Source organism: Hippocampus zosterae, chromosome 8 (assembly GCF_025434085.1).
Source record: "Hippocampus zosterae strain Florida chromosome 8, ASM2543408v3, whole genome shotgun sequence".
Lineage (NCBI taxonomy): Eukaryota > Metazoa > Chordata > Actinopteri > Syngnathiformes > Syngnathidae > Hippocampus > Hippocampus zosterae.
Genome location: NC_067458.1, coordinates 17907973 through 17925376, shown reverse-complemented (window position 1 = coordinate 17925376; position 17404 = coordinate 17907973). Strand labels below are relative to the sequence as shown.

The 17404-nt window shown below is 44.1% G+C and overlaps 3 protein-coding genes across 5 annotated transcripts in view; 2 read left to right on the top strand and 1 right to left on the bottom strand.

The window, feature by feature from the left end:
* Nucleotides 1-17404, bottom strand: part of scamp4 (secretory carrier membrane protein 4) — a 103545-nt gene that overhangs the window by 61251 nt on the left and 24890 nt on the right. The window lies entirely within an intron of this gene.
* LOC127606455 (3-keto-steroid reductase/17-beta-hydroxysteroid dehydrogenase 7-like) lies at nt 406-6402 on the top strand. 2 transcript variants are annotated; one of them, XR_007963790.1, is made up of 10 exons: nt 406-569; nt 1731-1940; nt 2356-2448; nt 2632-2746; nt 3828-4022; nt 4365-4478; nt 4546-4602; nt 4658-4756; nt 4857-5240; nt 6272-6402. XR_007963790.1 is itself a non-coding variant. In XM_052074861.1 (9 exons), exons 1-9 carry the CDS (start codon nt 532-534, stop codon nt 4944-4946), a joined length of 1011 nt encoding a protein of 336 aa, XP_051930821.1. In that variant the 5' UTR covers nt 406-531; the 3' UTR covers nt 4947-6113. The 2 variants fall into 2 exon arrangements, 1 of the variants encoding a protein (XP_051930821.1); XM_052074861.1 differs by lacking the exon at nt 6272-6402 and having other exon boundaries at nt 4857-6113.
* serbp1a (SERPINE1 mRNA binding protein 1a) lies at nt 7506-15805 on the top strand. The gene is made up of 9 exons (XM_052074828.1): nt 7506-7888; nt 9367-9556; nt 9634-9774; nt 11364-11435; nt 12837-12911; nt 12997-13165; nt 14095-14139; nt 14224-14424; nt 14694-15805. The coding sequence occupies exons 1-9, from the start codon at nt 7621-7623 to the stop codon at nt 14748-14750; spliced, it is 1218 nt and encodes a 405-aa protein (XP_051930788.1). The 5' UTR covers nt 7506-7620; the 3' UTR covers nt 14751-15805.

Below are 17404 nucleotides of genomic sequence, written 5' to 3'. Positions count from 1 at the left end.
AGAGGTCTTAAGAACTGGGTATTTAGAGCTGGTCCCTCTCTTTGGAATAACATCCCACTGAACGTTCGGCTAGCATGCTCGCTGCTAATCTTTAAAACTCGTGTTAAAACTCATTTTTCTTCATTGGCTTTTGACTCAGCGTGAGACTTGATTTTTAGGTTGACTGTTTTGTACTTTCTGTACAAATTAATGTTTTTGTTATTAATTTGTTGTTTTATGATTTGCTGTTGTATTAATTATTTTTGCTCCATGTACAGCACCTTCGTAGACTGCGGTGGATGTTTTAAATTGCTCTTTCCATACAGTTGAGTTGAGTTTTCATGATGACCTGGATTTGGGCGGTTCTTCTTGGCCCGATCATGATTGCGTGATTCTATTGGATGGGGTGCTTCAGTCGCATCCAATCACAGAACGGAAGAGGCGGGTCAAGCGTGTCTCTACGGCAAGTTCAAATGCAAAGAGCTTTCTGTGCGGAGAAAGGTGGTCGTGATAAATGTGTTGCTTCATTTACTTTGTTAGCAAGATAGTGAAATGATGAATAAGGTTGTTTTGGTGACGGGAGCCAACAGGTAAAGTCATTTGGTTTCGAGTGACGTGGGGTGATGTGTGGTCGCACCATGGGGTTCACAAGAAAAAAAGTACATTTTTGTGTTCGCAGTACTAGTGGTCATAATCAGTATGGACGACGCGTAATGTGTTATGTACGATTCCATAAATAGAAATAACTATACATTTTGGTTTGTTGTTGTTTTGAACAATCCGGACTAGTTTTGGCTTACTTCCGCATCGTAGTGTGGAGAACTACGGTGTCCCAAAAGGTCAAGTCGCTTGTCTCCTCCAAATAAGTTTTACTTGCGGAGGAGGCATCATAACATTACTATCGTAATATACAGGTATTTTTAAAAAATCCTCAATACTGTGGTAGGACTAAAAATACAGACTTTACATTTACGTTTAAAATAAATACAAAAAGTAGACTCAGAACGTGCAAAATGTAATTTTACCTCCCTCATTTATATACTGTAGTACTGTATACTGTAACATTTAAAAAATATTCTTTTCGATTACAAATTTTTGCTACTGAGAAGAAAAAAAAATCACCAATTTGCTTCAAGTTAACTTCTGACAGGATAACCAGAATTGTATTGACAACAGGTCCTGCATTTGCATAACAAAAAAATGAAAAATTAGGTAATGTAACAACTATTAAAAAAATATAGCTCCCCTGATTTTGTGCCAGAAGCTTGTGTTTCATCATGAATTTGTCCAAGCTGGCAACATTTAAATAATAATAGATAAATAATAAAAATAATAAATAATAATAATAAATAATAATTAATAGGTAATATCTTGCTTTTCTAAAGCTGTTACCGTCATCAATGTTCACTGGTTCGGCTTCCTCCGTGTTCCTCCTGTACCTGTCGTTTCTGTTTAGATCAAGATCTCAATTAACCAACCAAGATATCAACTGCAGCTGTTTTTTTTAATGTTGTGTCATCATTCGCAGAGGTTGAAAATAGTCACAAACCTATTTTGAGCTACTTTATGTTTTTTGTAAACAATGAGTTGAATGTACTCATCCGTTTTCAATTGTGACCGCAAAAGTACGCAGTCGTCAGACAAATATATTCAAACCTCTCCACCAAACTAAAGATTGCCAAAATATCGACATAAGTACACTTACCGAGTATTTGTACTTCATTAATGTTTGTTTGGTTCCCTCCCGGCAGTGGCATCGGCCTGGCTCTCTGTGAGCGTCTCCTCGGTTCCCATGATGCCGAGGGGCTCCACCTGTGTCTGGCCTGTCGGAACATGCGACGGGCTCACGCCGCTCGTTCGGCCCTACTCGGCGCCCACCCCGCGGCCCAAGTGACGCTGCTGCAGATGGACACCAGCAGCATCAGCTCGGTGCTCAGTGCTGCACGGGAGCTCCAACTCAGGTAGAAGGATACACTCAAGATTTCAACTTAACTTATCTTGTATTTTTGGAATATTTTTACATGGTGCGCTGACACCCATCAAATAGTCAAGCAAGTGCTGCTTTTCAGACGCTAATGCTAATTTGTCCATTGAACAATCCTCAAGGCGGCTGGCTCTGTTTACCTTGCGCAAATCCACCGTGGCTTATTTAGACATATCTGGCATCTATTTTAGGTGTTGCTTTTATTTATGAAAGTGGAATACACCCAGACACCACGATAAGGAAATTTGGTGTTATATACACATTTCACTGAGCATAGCATAGTACACTTGCACATTTCATTGACATCCAAGTCCTCGCTAATCTCTCTATTGGTGTTTGCAGATGGTGCGGATACCACAGTCAAAATATTCAACTTTGCATTTCTTTTTAAGGTTTAACCGGCTGGATTATGTCTACCTAAATGCGGGGATCATGCCAAACCCTCAGTTTGATCTCAAGGCTTTCTTCAAAGGCCTCTTTTCCAGGTACAGTACAGTACACAGGACTCCACAACTCTGTTTTCATTTTTCTAATGCCCTCACCCCCAAATTAATAAAAGTTTTGTGACAGCAACTCCTTATTTCCATCACTTCCACTGTGTGTGACTATTTTATAAATCAACAGATAAGTAATCACTGTACTGTATTTGCTGTTTTTTTTTAATGCAGTAGTGTCATCACCATGTTTGCAACCGGCGAGGGCATCCTGACACAAAAGGATGGAGTCACTCCAGACGGCTTGCAGGAAGTATTCGCCACCAACCTCTTCGGCCACTTCCTCCTTGTGAGTCTGTCCGTCCTTTGCAGGCTAGAGTAGGAAAACCTTGTTGACGTTGGTTTTCTGCAGAGGGAGCAACTCTTGAGGTCATTGTAGCAGAATGCAGGCTACACTGGATACCTCTGTCACTTGAGCAACAATGCTCATTAAAAATGAATAGATTTACTGTCCCAGATGTAAGGTCACGGGCAGGCAGGTGGGTTACACTCTAAGCTGGTTGCCAGCCAATCGCAGGGCACAAATAAAATTTTGTTCCGGGTAATTCATCAAATATTTCAAGGTAATAATTGGCTCCAAGGAAGTATGTTGAAGTGATGCATGTTCACTATTCCTAGATCTTTGTGTGTTAGGGAGGCACAGAGTTTAGCCTGGGTTGTTACTTCTTCCGAGCCGCTTGATCCTCACTAGGGTCGCGGGGGGTGCTGGAGCCTATCCCAGCTGTCTTCGGGCAGTAGGCGGGGGACACCCTGAACCGGTTGCCACCCAATCGCAGGGCACACAGAAACGAACAACCATTCGCACTCACACTCACACCTAGGGACAATTTAGAGTGTTCAATCAGCCTGCCACGCATGTTTTTGGAATGTGGGAGGAAACCGGAGCACCCGGAGAAAACCCACGCCGGCCCGGGGAGAACATGCAAACTCCACACAGGGAGGCCGAAGCTGGAATCGAACCGGTACCTCTGCACTGTGAAGCCGACGTGCTAACCACTGGACTACCGGGCCGCCTGGGTTGTTACTGGAAGTTAATAATAATAATAATAATAATAATAATAATAATAGTAATAATACATTTTATTTGTGGGCGCCTTTCTAGAAACTCAAGGACACCTAAATTAAGTAAGTAAGTTAAGTAGAGTCTTTGCCATATGTGTATTAAAAAGGCAAATTACATTATCCTCTAGCCATTTTTAATTCTTAGATTAATGCTGTCAGATACATTTGAATTGGCATTATAATTGGAGGTATATTATTTTCCGTTCAAATCATTCATGTAGGCAATTACAGTTTGGAGGGAATAGAAATGACTAGTTTTTTTCTCTGCTTTTCATCCAAAAGTAAGACGAATGTGCATTTCCTTTTAGGTCAGAGAACTTGAACCGCTTATTTGCCAACCCGGCCAGACCTCTCAGCTCATCTGGACGTCCTCCAGTAACGCTCGTCGCTCGGCTTTTAGCCTGGAAGACGTGCAGCACCGCAAGGGCAGCGAGCCGTACAGCTCATCCAAATATGCTTCCGACCTTCTGAGCTTGGCAATCAACACGCGCTACAACAAGCTGGTTGGTTGGAAAAAAAAAAAAAGGTCTTTCGACATCATGGTCCACTAGCCTCATGCACATCTCAAATATTTGCTCTTGAAAATGCTGTGGAACAGAATCTGGAACTTACTTATGACGTGCCACTCAACGTTGACTTCTAAGAGTTTAGCGGTCAAAAAGATCTTGATTTTACCGCTGGCATTCTGAAAGAAATGGGATTCCTCATGAAAAGCAACCAGGGGTGACAATTCTGCAAATCGTAAGCAGAGCTGCAGTGTTGTTGGCTGCAAAGAGTAGCGTTTATTCACAGTATTAACATCTCATAAACTGCACATAAACACTTTTAACGGTTGTGCTCTCCAGGGATTGTATTCCTCCGTGATTTGTCCCGGCTTTGTGATGACCAACCTGACCTATGGTATCCTGCCTTCCTTCCCTGCATTCCTCTGGACCCTGCTCATGCCTCTCTTATGGCTGGTAAGTTACATAAGAAGAATGTAACCGCTCTACCGACGTCATTCACCCCTATGCACTTTTTCCCCAGATCAGAGTGTTCACCAACACTTTCACCCTGACACCCTACAACGGAGCTGAAGCTTTGGTAAGCACAAGCGACATGCCCCGGAACAGTCATGGATTAGCTTTTCTTCTTGTAGGTTTGGCTTTTTAATCAAAAACCTGAAAGGTTGGACCCACGGGCCAAATATCACAGTTTAACATCTGTTCTCGGCCATAGCTACACACAGCTACGGCAGGTCAGCCCAGCCACTCTTTTTACTTTTCGATGCGCATCCAAGAAAGGATAATGTAGTTCAAATGATGTCGCACTTTTTTTTTTTTTAATCTTCTTTCCAGATGGATGTCGACTTGGACACGTCACAGGCGCTCTATGACAAACTGCTCCGGCTGGAGCGGGAAGCCAAAAGGAAACCTATTGCATCTTAACAACAGCCGTTTGACTGCCAGCCTGCTAATGAGATGTGTCAGAAAAGTTCTAGGACTGGTGTCACAAAAGATATTTAAAATATGAACTACACAATTTTTTTTTTCTCCTTCAAAGTCATCGATACACACGTTCCCGGCCTTCCCTGCCGCTTTCATGCACTCCTAGAAGGATTCTTCCGCGATCCTCCACATCTCCATTGTCATGGCCAGCTTGATATCATTAACCTCTTCAAAAAACGAGTGCCCTTGTGAGCTTGTGAAAGAGGGGGAAGAAATTACGCAGAGCCAGGGTGAGTAGCAAGGTTTCTCCAACACAGCGTTTTTTTTTTTTTTTCTCGTCAAAGAACTGTCAGATGCTCAGGGGATTGTGAGAAGGCTCTTTAGGTTTGAAACATGTCTAGCAACATTCCTGGATTTGGCTAATTTGCAGAATTAGTATCAGAGCCGAGATAACACTTATGTCAGGGTATTTTACAATGCAAGCCTGTCGTTTTGACGCACACCACACCACGCATAAAATGTTATCTGTCACTGACCAAACTCTCCTGAGAAATATTGCATCTACTCGTCCCTACTTGAGGTTGGACCCAATCTGTTTTTCCATTTGTTTGGATTAGGAAACATTTTTTCCTATTTAAAAAAAAATAGTCAAAGAGAACCGATCTGTTCCATGGTGCAACTGTCACCATCATAATCTTTATTTTTAATACGAGCAAAGTATAACGAATATATCCAACCTTTTATCGTGCCAAGGCACATCCTGTATTTAAAAAAATGCCAGAAAAACAATTTGTATTGACATCATCATGGCCTTGTTGCAATTTACACACAAATTGATTTACTCTGTGTTAAATTTAATCCAGCCCTATTATTCCGTTGTATGAATGAGAAAAGTTGATACGCAGGTTAAGTGTACCTTCTGGCAACTAGTCGAATTGCATGAACGTGTTTGGCCTGTCATGAAATGGCGTGGCATTGATAGATGAACAAATATACGGTAAAAATTATTTGTAGTCCAATAATTTTTGGACCAATGAAGTGAAATATGTTAATCTGACATACACCTGATGATCTATCACTGCCTTACACAGTAAAATTACAAACCTAATATGAAGGTATTCACACATTTCACATTTTAACATTATTTGTCACACGAGTGTTAAAAAAAACATTGTTAATTGCAAGAAACAATAAAACGCTTCACTACCTTAACAAGTGACACAGGAGTCTGTCTTTTGTACATTATCTTCTCACTTCCTGCCTCTTAACACTCCCTTGTTGGGTCTAAATGTCAAGAATAACATGTTTCTCTTCCTCCCTTGAAGATGCGTAGCACGTGAAGTTGTCAAATCCATACGGCTCGGCACAAAGGGTGTCAGATTCCCACAGCAAGTTCTCGGTGTCGTCCCCAAAGCGTACATAGGTGCTGCGAGTGAGCTCATCTGCAGCGTGGGGCAATTCAGGCGGCTGCATCCCGGCATTCTCGCTCTGCCGCTCATCCACGCCACTCACTTTGGGGTTGGAAAAAGCCCACACCATGCCGCAGAAGTACAAGAAGAATGTCCCCATGACCAAAATCATAAGTGCATAGGACTCCATCATGGCCATGGTGACAACAGACATCATGTCTGATGGGAATGCCGGGCTGCACTGCGTTCAGGTGTTGCTGAGGCGGGTCTCTCTGTGGGCTGGACCAACGTTCACTGCATCTCTCTGTGCTGATAAGCTGCACTGGACTTCTTGGAAACATCTGTCATTGTGATGCAGTGCCATTGTACACCAAGCACAATAATGAATAAATGATTAGCTTTCAAACTCTCAAACTGTCATTTACTAGAAGGCAGATTTTATGTTTGCCCTGAAATGGAATCTCATCCTATCCAATTTGTACAACAGAGAAAATGGATGCCATCTCCAATGGCTACACATCAGCTAAAAGGGTTTGACTTTCCTTATAAATGATAACTCTCGAAATAATAATAGACCAATGGCTGCTTGGCATTTATACCTCTTTTGAGGTTCAAAAAATGCCTAATGACAAATGTAGAAGAACAAATAAATTGAATTTAAAAACAAGGTCGTATAAGGTTAGTAATTTACTGAATATATTTTATATCTGAGTGTGTGTGTGTGCACATTTGAAAGAAAATGCAATGTTTTAAAGTATAATTTGTGTTTTTGTTTTTAAGTAAGAAGATATTTAAAAACAAACAACAAAATGGTTTACATTATGAAGCATTTACCACACTTGACTTTTGATTTGTGTTCTGTCGAAGATACCATCGTCACTTTGGGCATTACATAAGCCCAAGCGGGAATTTTATTTTTACTCATTTTGATACAAAGCAGGCAATAGTTGTGAATTAAAGAAATGACGAGTTACTTTAAAGACTCAAAAGGTGTTTTAAAGCGCGCGTGCAAGGCTTTCTGCATGCGAACCACGCGAGCTAGTGTTGCATGCTGGGTAATGTAGTTTATACGGGCGTATGTCCCATTGCTCGGAGCCCCCAACGAACTACACGCCCCACCCACACCTCTCCAACGAAGTCCCGTATGTCTGTCGCGCCGGAAGAGAAGAAGCTCCTTTCCCCAGCCATCTTGTGGCTTCACCTAGCGAAGTGTTCGCATCAAGCCTCGTAGAATCGGAGGAAAATCCTGCTGAAGGGGCGCCATCATGCCCGGACAAATGCAAGAAGGTTTTGGCATCGCCGTAACCAATCGATACGACCAATTATTGGACGATGAATCGGACCCGTTTGAGCTGATGAAGCAGGCTCAGGCTGAGGCGAAGAAGAAGAAGAAGGAGCCTGCCGCTCCCGGTGGCGCCAAGTCTGCAGCCCAGGCGGCCAAACAGCCCAAAAAGGAGTCTCAAAAAGACAGAAAAACCCCGTTGACCGACAAAAAGGCGGAGCCCCAGGCTCCCGTCCCGCTCAAGAAAGATGGTGAGCACGTTTTCTGTCTTCTATTTGAGAATGTTGGGGCAGGCTAAAAGCTAACGTTGTACCAAGGTGCGTAGGGCTTCCGCGAGGTCGGGTCCGCGTGACTGCTGGGTGTCTGCTCCCCTTCTCTCTGGCCGTTTCTCGAACCCATGTTAAAATGATACGTCTTGCAAGAGGTCAAACTCCGAATAACCTCCCGTAAGACCGCACTTTGTTTTGGTTCGAGGCCCTCGCTGACGGTCCAGGCCTTGTGTGAATATGATGTTCGAATGCACTTTTGACGTCATATGTTAACACCAAATGCACTTCAAGGACGAGGAAACCGTACCGCAGAAATTAAATGTCGCGCACGCCCATGTTGAAAAATAAATAAGCGTGCACTTGTGCATTGTCAACAGACGCTAAACAGGCGCGCGCACATGCTTTCGTCAAAGCAGCACTTCCTTGCTTTCGCACTAGCATCATGCTAACTGCTCTCCTCCCACACTCACGCTCGAAAGCAATCTTGAAAAATTGCGCTTTTGGATGTACTTGCGTGCTTACGGTTGGCCGTGATCAGCACGTGTTGTGTACTAGCGTGGGGTCAACTGATCTAGTTGGTGGAGAGATGATATGAGACAGGTGCACCCCCTCTGTGTTGCACACGGCTGCTCGATGCTTCTATTTCGGTATACAGGGCAAGTGAAGCAATGTCTCCACCATGTGTCGGCCGATGGCGGCCATGTGCTGCCAAAGGTTATTAGCCACGATGAGAATGGTGGTGGTAGTAGTAATACGGTGCAGCTGCATAGTGTGCAGGACCCACATTCATGTTTACATAATGTTAGCCCCACGGACTGCCGTGTGTTTTGCTCAAGGGGCTTCGCCCAATGCCGTTCGGGCAGCGAAAGTGGGTGTGGGGTTTGAAAGTTCGGGCAGTCACAGGCCGCATTCCAAACCATTCATCCAATGCTGCCTCAGCTAATAATTGACCGTGCTTGTAATCGCTTGAGTCAGTGAAGTCAGAAAACGTGCTGCGGAATTGAAAGTAGGGAGTCCCGATCACGGTATTTTTTTGGTGGGGGGGGGGGGAGCAAGTCAGAGTCTTTGGTTTTAAGTACCGGTATCTGCTAATACTGAATTGATATCAATTTTTCGCTTTTTATGGCCTGGTTCCTATTCCCTGCATATAGTAAAGGTCAAGTGTAAATACACTGTTAACCTCCATGTTTCAAAAAATAAAAACTTCCCTTTTTTGTTTCCATACTGCATTGTGTGACACGATGTATTTATTGTGGCTTTGGTTGCGTGACTACAGAAGATTTTTGATGAATAACAAAGGGTGGATTCCCCATAAAAATCTGCTTATGTGTTTTGCTTATGTGTCTTCTCAGGCATCATCTTCTAGGGACAAAAATCAATTTGCCTTTTGGGAGTGTTTGGCTGCAGCGGTTCTCCTTGTATTTATTCGTTTTTGCATTTGTCAACGTGTCATCCTGTAGGCCCCGGCATGAGGAGAATGGGCCGCAAGCCAGAGGGCGAAGGCCCGCGACCCCAGGGTGGCCAGCAGGGAGAGGGACGCCCACCGGCAGACAGGCGGCCGACAGAAAGGCGGCCACCTGCTCGCCGCTTCGAGAGGCCGCCCGGCGAGCCTGGCGACAAGCCCGAGGGAGGCGAATTCTCAGTGGAGAAGTAAGTTTTCCTCCGTTGTCGCGCAACACGTCTGGACCAGCGGGCAGTTGATGATTGTTGTTGTTGCCGTCCTTCAGGCCCATCGGCGACAGGCCGATGAGGGGCCGCGGTGGCGGCAGGGGCTTCCGTGGAGGCAGAGGGCGCGGCATGGGTCGCAGCGACGGCTTTGACTCCAGGGGGAAACGGGAATTTGACAGGCACAGTGGCAGCGACCGATCGTAAGTAGTCCTTTCCCCGCCTCCTTTTGAGATACAATGAAAGAGCCATGTTTCGGGTTGAACTTTAAGACTTAGAATAATTAATAAACATCTAAATGTAAAAAATAATTTAAAGGCCTTCATCATGGTGTTTTAAAGCTTTTGACTCTCAACTACATGGGCGTGTATGTGTGCGCGCGATTACAAATTTGCCATGACGGTGATCAGTTTCTTATGAAATATGACTTAATCTTTCAAACCCGGAAGGAAGGCACCTGGCTCATTCAAACCCCGCCTCTCTCTCTCTGGCTGCCACGCCCCCTTCGCAATGTCGAAGCTGATTCTATGAGAGCAGAAATGGGCGAATGGAGGAAAATGCCACTTGGAGGGTGTTTTGTTTAGGAATTAGAAAAAAAATATTTTGGAGATGTAAGACGGTGTTGCTCGATCTCTGAATTTCATGGCGACATCTACTAAATGGAGGCATGACATTCCTCCGCATATGTAATGAACCGTCTGTGTTTGATGAATCACGACTGTCATCACAGATGTCTGGTTCATGTTTCAAGTGGGGCTAAATTAAAGTCAAATATAAAACTGACACTCCTACTACAACTTAGCGGATTCAATGACGATAGTGAGTCGTAGTCTCCAAGGCCCTTTAAAAAAAAATCTGATTAGTCATTTGTTGAAAGATGAATTCTTAGCCTTCAATGGCTCTGCCACAATTCAATGTGGCGCTTATTACACCAGAACGGCGAAGCTGTTCGGCCTAAATGACTCTGTGCTGAAGCATCACTAATTCATGAATTTTAAAACAGACTGCTCGTTTCTCATAAGGTGCCAAATTATACACAGTGGTACCTCTACTTAAAAAATTAATTGGTTCTGGAAGAAATTTCTTTACAAGTAGAGACACCTTTTCTATGTGAATGCTCTAATTCATTCCAGGCATCCCCAAAATTCAGCCATAAATGTTTCCTACAGCATAAAAATACATCAAAATATGTCACAAATACATGTTACAATTTGACTATTGCACAATAAATGAGATTTGTGCATAATGTAAAAAAAAACAAAGAATAAAAATGATGGTCATTTAACTTTTAACTACGTCCTCATCGTTTGTTGCCCTCTTTAGTTCACGTTCTCTCTCAGAAGTGGTTTTTGCCCGGCGTTTTGTAAAGAACTGATCCAAGGACGTTTGAGTTTATCGGCTTTTAACAATCCTTCAAAAATGTCCACGGCAAACATAGTGAGCGATCACCCGACGGGTGAACACTTTTTCTGGTGATACATATTTACGGAAAACTATCGGAATGCCTCATGGCCCGAGGGGCGAATGACAAGGACGATGCTTGGACACATATCTATCTACCCACACATCGACACGTACGGAAGAGGTCCTTCTTGGGCAGTAGGATGCGAGGATGATGCTGAGTAATAGCCAATGGCAGAGCAGCTAGAAGTATGGTAAATGATTTGGTCATGATAAACGTTATCTTTGTAGAAAATGCTGTTGCCTGCCAGGTGGAGTCCTCACCAACATGCTACATCGGTTCCCATGTCGAGATGGTGGCTAATACAAATGTTTTTTTTTTTTCCTCCAGCGGTCTGAAAGGCGAAGAGAAGCGAGGCGGAAGTGGATCTCACAACTGGGGCACAGTCAAGGATGAACTCAAGTAAGTCGGCCACCCTCCAACATGAACGACGGCGTGATGAACATGCGTTGCCGAATCGGCCGAAATGCCTGTTCATTCCAATTACTGGCAAGCTTGCACATTCGGCACTCCAAAGAGATCAAATCCGAACTGCCAGTGCTGCGATGGGAAAGGCCGACGCGTCACTCCACAGAACAAATGGCCTTTTTGTGTTAGCTCGGGCCAACATGAGGATGCAGACGACAAGTTGGCGGAGCTCATCACAGGAAACCCTGTCAACTTCCAACCGCTGTTTTAATCGAACATGGGGATCATAAATTGATCTGGGCCCTCAGAATCCGTCGTTTTCCCCATTCTGCTGCCCCTGTGAAGGGATGATATATTTCCAAACAACAGCTGTGGTAGGCAATTCTTGCTTCTTCAAATGAGGTACAGCCTGAAACGATCTCTTTCCATTTTCAGCAGAGCGCGTAATTAAGGTTTTAGCAAAGATATTAAGATAAAGATAAAATAAGATATCCTTTATTTGTCCCACACTGGGGAAATTTACAGCCTCCAGCAGCAAGAATGTAGGTAGAAAGAAGAAAAACAACAAACACCGTTCAATTATTGGCATACAACCTGATCAAAAAGTTTTTAAACATTTTTTATTCAAAGTAGCATCGTTATTGATTTTTATGTGACAGACTATGACGTATTTTTTTCAGTTCCTTACAACCTGTTTATTTTTCAAATGGTGCATAGTAATTTAAAACATTTTCCGTTATGGTCTTCTCAAATTATGCATTGTGCAAGCTAATATACAATCAGGTCCATAAATATTGGGACATCACCACAATTCTCCTTTTGAGCCCCAAACCGATTTTTACATATTTCTTTTTTTGATTTGGGGCTCTTAAAATTCAGATAATCTGTTGGTTGCTCAATTAAAAAATGGAGACAGAGGGGGAGAGCTCTGTGTGTGTGCGCTGAATTTAAAAGAACTAATATTGACCAGTTAAATTGGCCGGCTGATAAAAGCGGCATATGTTCAGCTTTCATTTTGGGATATTTAAATTCCTATCAGGTGAATGGTTTAGCAATCACAAGTTTGCGTGTGTGCCTCTCCCCATTCAAGGGGCCAAAAGTGATGGACAAATCAATAGCCATAAATTCAGCTCATTTGGAACACACACCGTGCGTAGCTGCTAACTGACCAAAAGTCGAACTAGACTTGATGCTTGCGTGAAGCACATTGAGTTTGCCTTGTGTCAGAAGTGTGCAGTTTGAATAAAACTGCCTTGCGTCACCTTGACCAGATTTGCTGATGTGATTATTTGAACACCTGCATTTTGGTGCTTCCTGGACATTTTGTCCGCCGAAGAAACGTGTTCACCTGTTGAGTGCGTTCAAAAAATTCAAATCCCGTTTTCCCCTCCGCAGTGAACTCGACCAGTCAAACGTCACAGAGGAGAACCCCGAAGGCGAGGAACATCCACCCGCCGGCTCAGAGAATAAGTAACTTGATCTTGTCCTTTGGGCGCCATAACCGCTTGAGCCGGCGCGATGGGCACTCACGGCGCCTCTCGTGTCTTTGTTGAAGGGAGAATGAGGTGGAGGAGGTGAAGGAGGAAGGCCCCAAAGAGATGACGTTGGACGAGTGGAAGGCCATGCAGGACAAGGACCGCGCCAAGGTGGAGTTCAACATCCGCAAGGCCAACGAGGGCGCCGACTGGAACAAAGGATTCGTGCTGCACAAGTCCAAGGCTGAAGTGAGTTGTGAAATTCTCCCTGCTGCTTTGCCCTTTTTTAACATCACAAGAATGTATCGCCTGCCTCATTCGGGGGTGGTGCTGGCTTCATGGTGGGAAAAACAAACCGCAAAACAAAACTTTTTAAAACCGCGGTAAACCATCAAACCGGGAATCGGCCCATGCCTAATTTCCACTTAAAATTCTTCGTCTCAAAGCTAACCCTTTGAGGAAGCAGATTGTGAAAAGAAAAAAAAAGATGACGAGTGTGGTACACTTCAGGACGAATGTAGCGAAGAATTGGCCTTTGTGGCGAGAACAGGTTCTGCGGTGTGTCGAATTTGCGATGACAAAATTGCAGTGATAAACCGGTCGAAAAGTAAAGCGGCACTTTGACACGCGCCATGCTACGTTCGCATCAAAATCCCCTGCGGGAGACAGCAGAAAGAAAGCACGCAAGCTACTGAGCAGGTTGCAAGCGAGCCAACTCCGCGTATGGGCCCGGCAAGATGACTGTAATTCCGCTATGTTTGCTAGCAATTGGAGGAACGGAAAAGCATTCACATTAATGGTGAGTATTATCACAAAATTATTTCAAAGAATAAGGCTTATTATACTGACATTTTGTTGAATTCGCGTTTAAAATAATCTCACTGAAATACATTTCCAAATATTTTGCTTTCAGGGCTCTGTTAGTCCAAAAGGTTCCCGACCCCGGCTTTAACTCTACGTTTTGTTTCTAATCGTTTGGAGAGTGCAAAAAGAAACCTACACATTTTCAACCACTCTTTTCATACATGTAAATGTGCCCCAAACTAGCCAAACTAACCGGGTGGGGTTTTTTTTTTTTTTTTTTTTGCTTTTGAAGCACTTCAAACTGTTGAGTTCTAATTGGAATTTCAAACGGTTGAAACTTTTCTAATTGATTGCCTCTTCCTCCTCCCGCGCAGGGTAAAAAGGATGACCTGATCGACTCAGAGGCGTTTGAGTCTAAGGTGAGCTCCTTGCGTGTACGCCACACATTCCGACGCAGCAAAGGAACCCCGCAAGTGACTTCCCGTCTCGCTCACACTTTTAAGATGGAGGAAGAGCCCCACTTCCGCAAGCCGGCCAACGACATCACGTCCCAGCTGGAAATCAACTTCGGAGACCTCGGGCGGACGGGCCGCGGACGCGGCGGGCCGCGAGGAGGGCGGGGAGGACGCGGGCGCGGCGGCCCGCCCCCCGGCGAGCGCGGCGGGGACACCCCGAGGCCGCCCCGCGGAGGAAGAGCCGAGAAGGTAAAAATCCGCAGGGGCTGAACATGGAATCTGAATTCAAATCAACATTGCAGTGTAGTCGAGTGCAATTTTCAAATCGCAATTTGAGTGTGTTGGGTCGGCAGGTGGACAAATACGGCTCAACTCGGTTGTATTTATAGAGCGGTGTTTTTCGAAAATAGCTGGAAAGAGGACCCTGAAAACAATTGTTGATGAAGTTCAATCGTAATATTGAGGGGAAGAGAAAAAAAAACCTAACGCACGGTATGCATCTCCACCTCCCTCTCCAGTCGACCGCTATGGTGCCCAACGTGGACGACCCCGAGGCCTTCCCAGCCCTGGCCTGAGAGCCTTGGCTACACCTTGAGGGAGTGGGGGGGAGGGCCACAGGAAGCCTCCCCCGCCCCGTCCCTGAGCACCTCCACTACGAGGCTTGCATGTTCCTGGATCCTTCAGCTAAGTAAAAACGACGGAAGACCGTCATGAACTGTGGCACTCAATGTGAGGACTGCGTTTTAACCAATAAAAAAACAAAACCGATGGGGGAGGGGGAAAAAAAGAAATTAAGAAAAAAAACCTCAAAAAAAAGAAAATGGACTTCTTGCTACTCGAGAGCAGCTTATTGGTAGAGGTTTTTGTACTTGGAAATAAAGTAGCAGGGATGCTTTCATACAGTATTTTTTTCAGAGGTTATGCATTTGTCCGTTGATAGAATCTTTTGTAATTGTTGCGTAAGAAAATACACATTTGGAAAACAGTCAAACATCGTTTTTGATGTGCACCGCTGCCCGTTTGCCGGTGGTCCTTCTGTTACGGCTGCATTCATTGAGATTGGTCTGGTTGTTTTTATTTTTTGCTTTAGCACTGGAATATAATTTTGTATTTTCTACCACAGGAAGGTCGACATTCTTGAAACTAAAGACCTGTAAAAGGTTTCATAAAGTCTTTGGAATTGATTTATTTGATTGCGCTGCAAACAGAACGTCTCTTTGGTGACGAGGCTTTGTTTTGTATGGCAAAATTTTTTTGGGGGGGGGGCTTGATTTTATTTTCTTTTATTTTAACCACAATAGCGTAACCCCAACCCCCGGTAAATTCATTGGAAGCCATCTCATCGGCTTCGTTTGAGATTATTTTTTTAATGGAGGTGGCGGGTAGGAAGCGTCTTCAACCCGCTATTATTTACACACTCCGCTTCAGTCCGTCTCTGCAGTCTGCCCTGCGCGGGGCCGGTACGGTTTCGTTGGCCGCAGCAGCCCGCAACACCGCCACTCGCATAATCGCTCTGAAAGAAATAGCAGCTGTCCTTCATTGTGTGGAACAACTGACGTGCTCCTGCAAATGTGTGAATTCCTGCCCTGCTATTGGAGACCTCTGTCGGTAAATAAAGATGGTCGGTAAATTGTTTGCACTGTCCTTTTTGTACCCCCTAAAAACCATGTAAAGCTTAAAATATCCGGGGGGGGGGGGGGGGAATGCCTCGAGAAAGTGTTGTTTTTTTTTTGTTTTTTTTTTTTCTTCCACACATTCACGTTCTGTATCACACTAATCTGGATCAACAAGATTCTAAATGTCATAAGCAATCGATGAGACCTGCAATGTGTGTGCCAGGTTTTCTGGGAAGCTTTCGTGTTAAAAGGGGTTTGCAGTTAGCAAAAAAATAGACGGGAGGCGGGGGGGTTTCTACCTCCTGATGTGTTGTGTGGAAAGTTTCCCAGAGCTCATTTTTTTAAACAACTGAAAATGTAATACCACACCTGTCAAATTAACCAAAATTCTTCACCACAGGGAAGTGGAACGGTTGCCATTTCTGGGTTGGGATGGCGGAAGGTTTCCTGGAACAAAAAGCAACTTGAAACATTTTGGAATTGGCCAAAGACAAAGGTTTTGAGAGTGAAAATCCATGTATAATTGACAGCTGTTGACCTGCATTACATTTTTTTTCACCCAAATGATTTTTAAAAATGCTGATAAAACTTGTTTTCCCTAAACCCTCCGCCCCAAAAATAAAGGCCGACATTTTTTTTTTTGCTATTTCGAGGTCTGTTCTGTGCCCCTGGTTTGTTTTTCCAATATTAACTGGTATTGCAGAACCGAAAATTTGGTGATTTAACTGGAAAAAGTTGATAATTCTGAAAAATTCTGAGGAATTGACATCAGGGGAAAATGTTTGCCATTTCTCAGCCTGTTGTGTCCCCCTCGTTTGTGTTTGGAAAGTTCCCCAGGAAAACGAGACCTAAAACGTGCCCGTGCACCTGTCAAACTTGGAATAATTGGACCCTAAGGACCCTATTTTTTATTTTTCTCCATTTCTGTACCCCCGACTTTTGGGGAAACATTTTTGACACTGCAGGACAAAAGGTTTGGTGTTTTCATTACATGAAGAATGTTAACCATTTGTGGCAACACAGTGTGACTGTTAACATTTACACTGAGGATATGCATTTAATAGGGCTGCTTCATGCAATCTAAAGCAACGACAGGAAGCTGTTGAACGGAGTCCAAAATGCTCTCTGAATACCACGTCAAGCAAATGGAAGACAGACGTACAAGCAGGTCGATTCATCATGCGTGTCGTCATGTGCCCACATTGACAGAAGGGGCATCTGCTGCGTGACACACCAGATTGACTCCGGGCCTTGAGGGGCTCGGGCTGTGGCCCACCACCACCATCATTCTCTGCCACCTCCGTGTGATGGACTCTCGTTGCTCACATACTGTACGTTGCTGTAACCATACGTTAAAAAAAGTACAAGTATTCATTTTCATTAACAGTTTTTATTAGGCTTGTGGGTGACCTGGAGCACAGACCAGCTGACTTGTGAGTGGTCCACCCTCGCTCGACTGGTTGTCAGTGCATCACAGCACACGGACAAATATCCACTCGCACTGAGGTGAATGCTTTTTAATCAGTTGGAGTCTTCGATGAATTAAACATGCATGTTTTTGGACTATGGAAAGAGGACAGAGAGTTCGAAGAAATTTAACCCTCCTTGAAAAA

Bases quoted from the DNA above. Each gene is read 5' to 3' on its own strand.
- LOC127606455 (XM_052074861.1), top strand. From the start codon at position 532: ATGATGAATAAGGTTGTTTTGGTGACGGGAGCCAACAG. The intron at 2,449-2,631 runs GTACAGTACAGT...TTTTTAATGCAG, and splicing joins TTCAAAGGCCTCTTTTCCAG to TAGTGTCATCACCATGTTTG. The intron at 4,603-4,657 runs GTAAGCACAAGC...TTCTTCTTGTAG, and splicing joins ACAACGGAGCTGAAGCTTTG to GTTTGGCTTTTTAATCAAAA.
- serbp1a (XM_052074828.1), top strand. From the start codon at position 7,621: ATGCCCGGACAAATGCAAGAAGGTTTTGGCATCGCCGTAACCAATCGA. The intron at 12,912-12,996 runs GTAACTTGATCT...TCTTTGTTGAAG, and splicing joins CCCGCCGGCTCAGAGAATAA to GGAGAATGAGGTGGAGGAGG. The intron at 13,166-14,094 runs GTGAGTTGTGAA...CCTCCCGCGCAG, and splicing joins TGCACAAGTCCAAGGCTGAA to GGTAAAAAGGATGACCTGAT.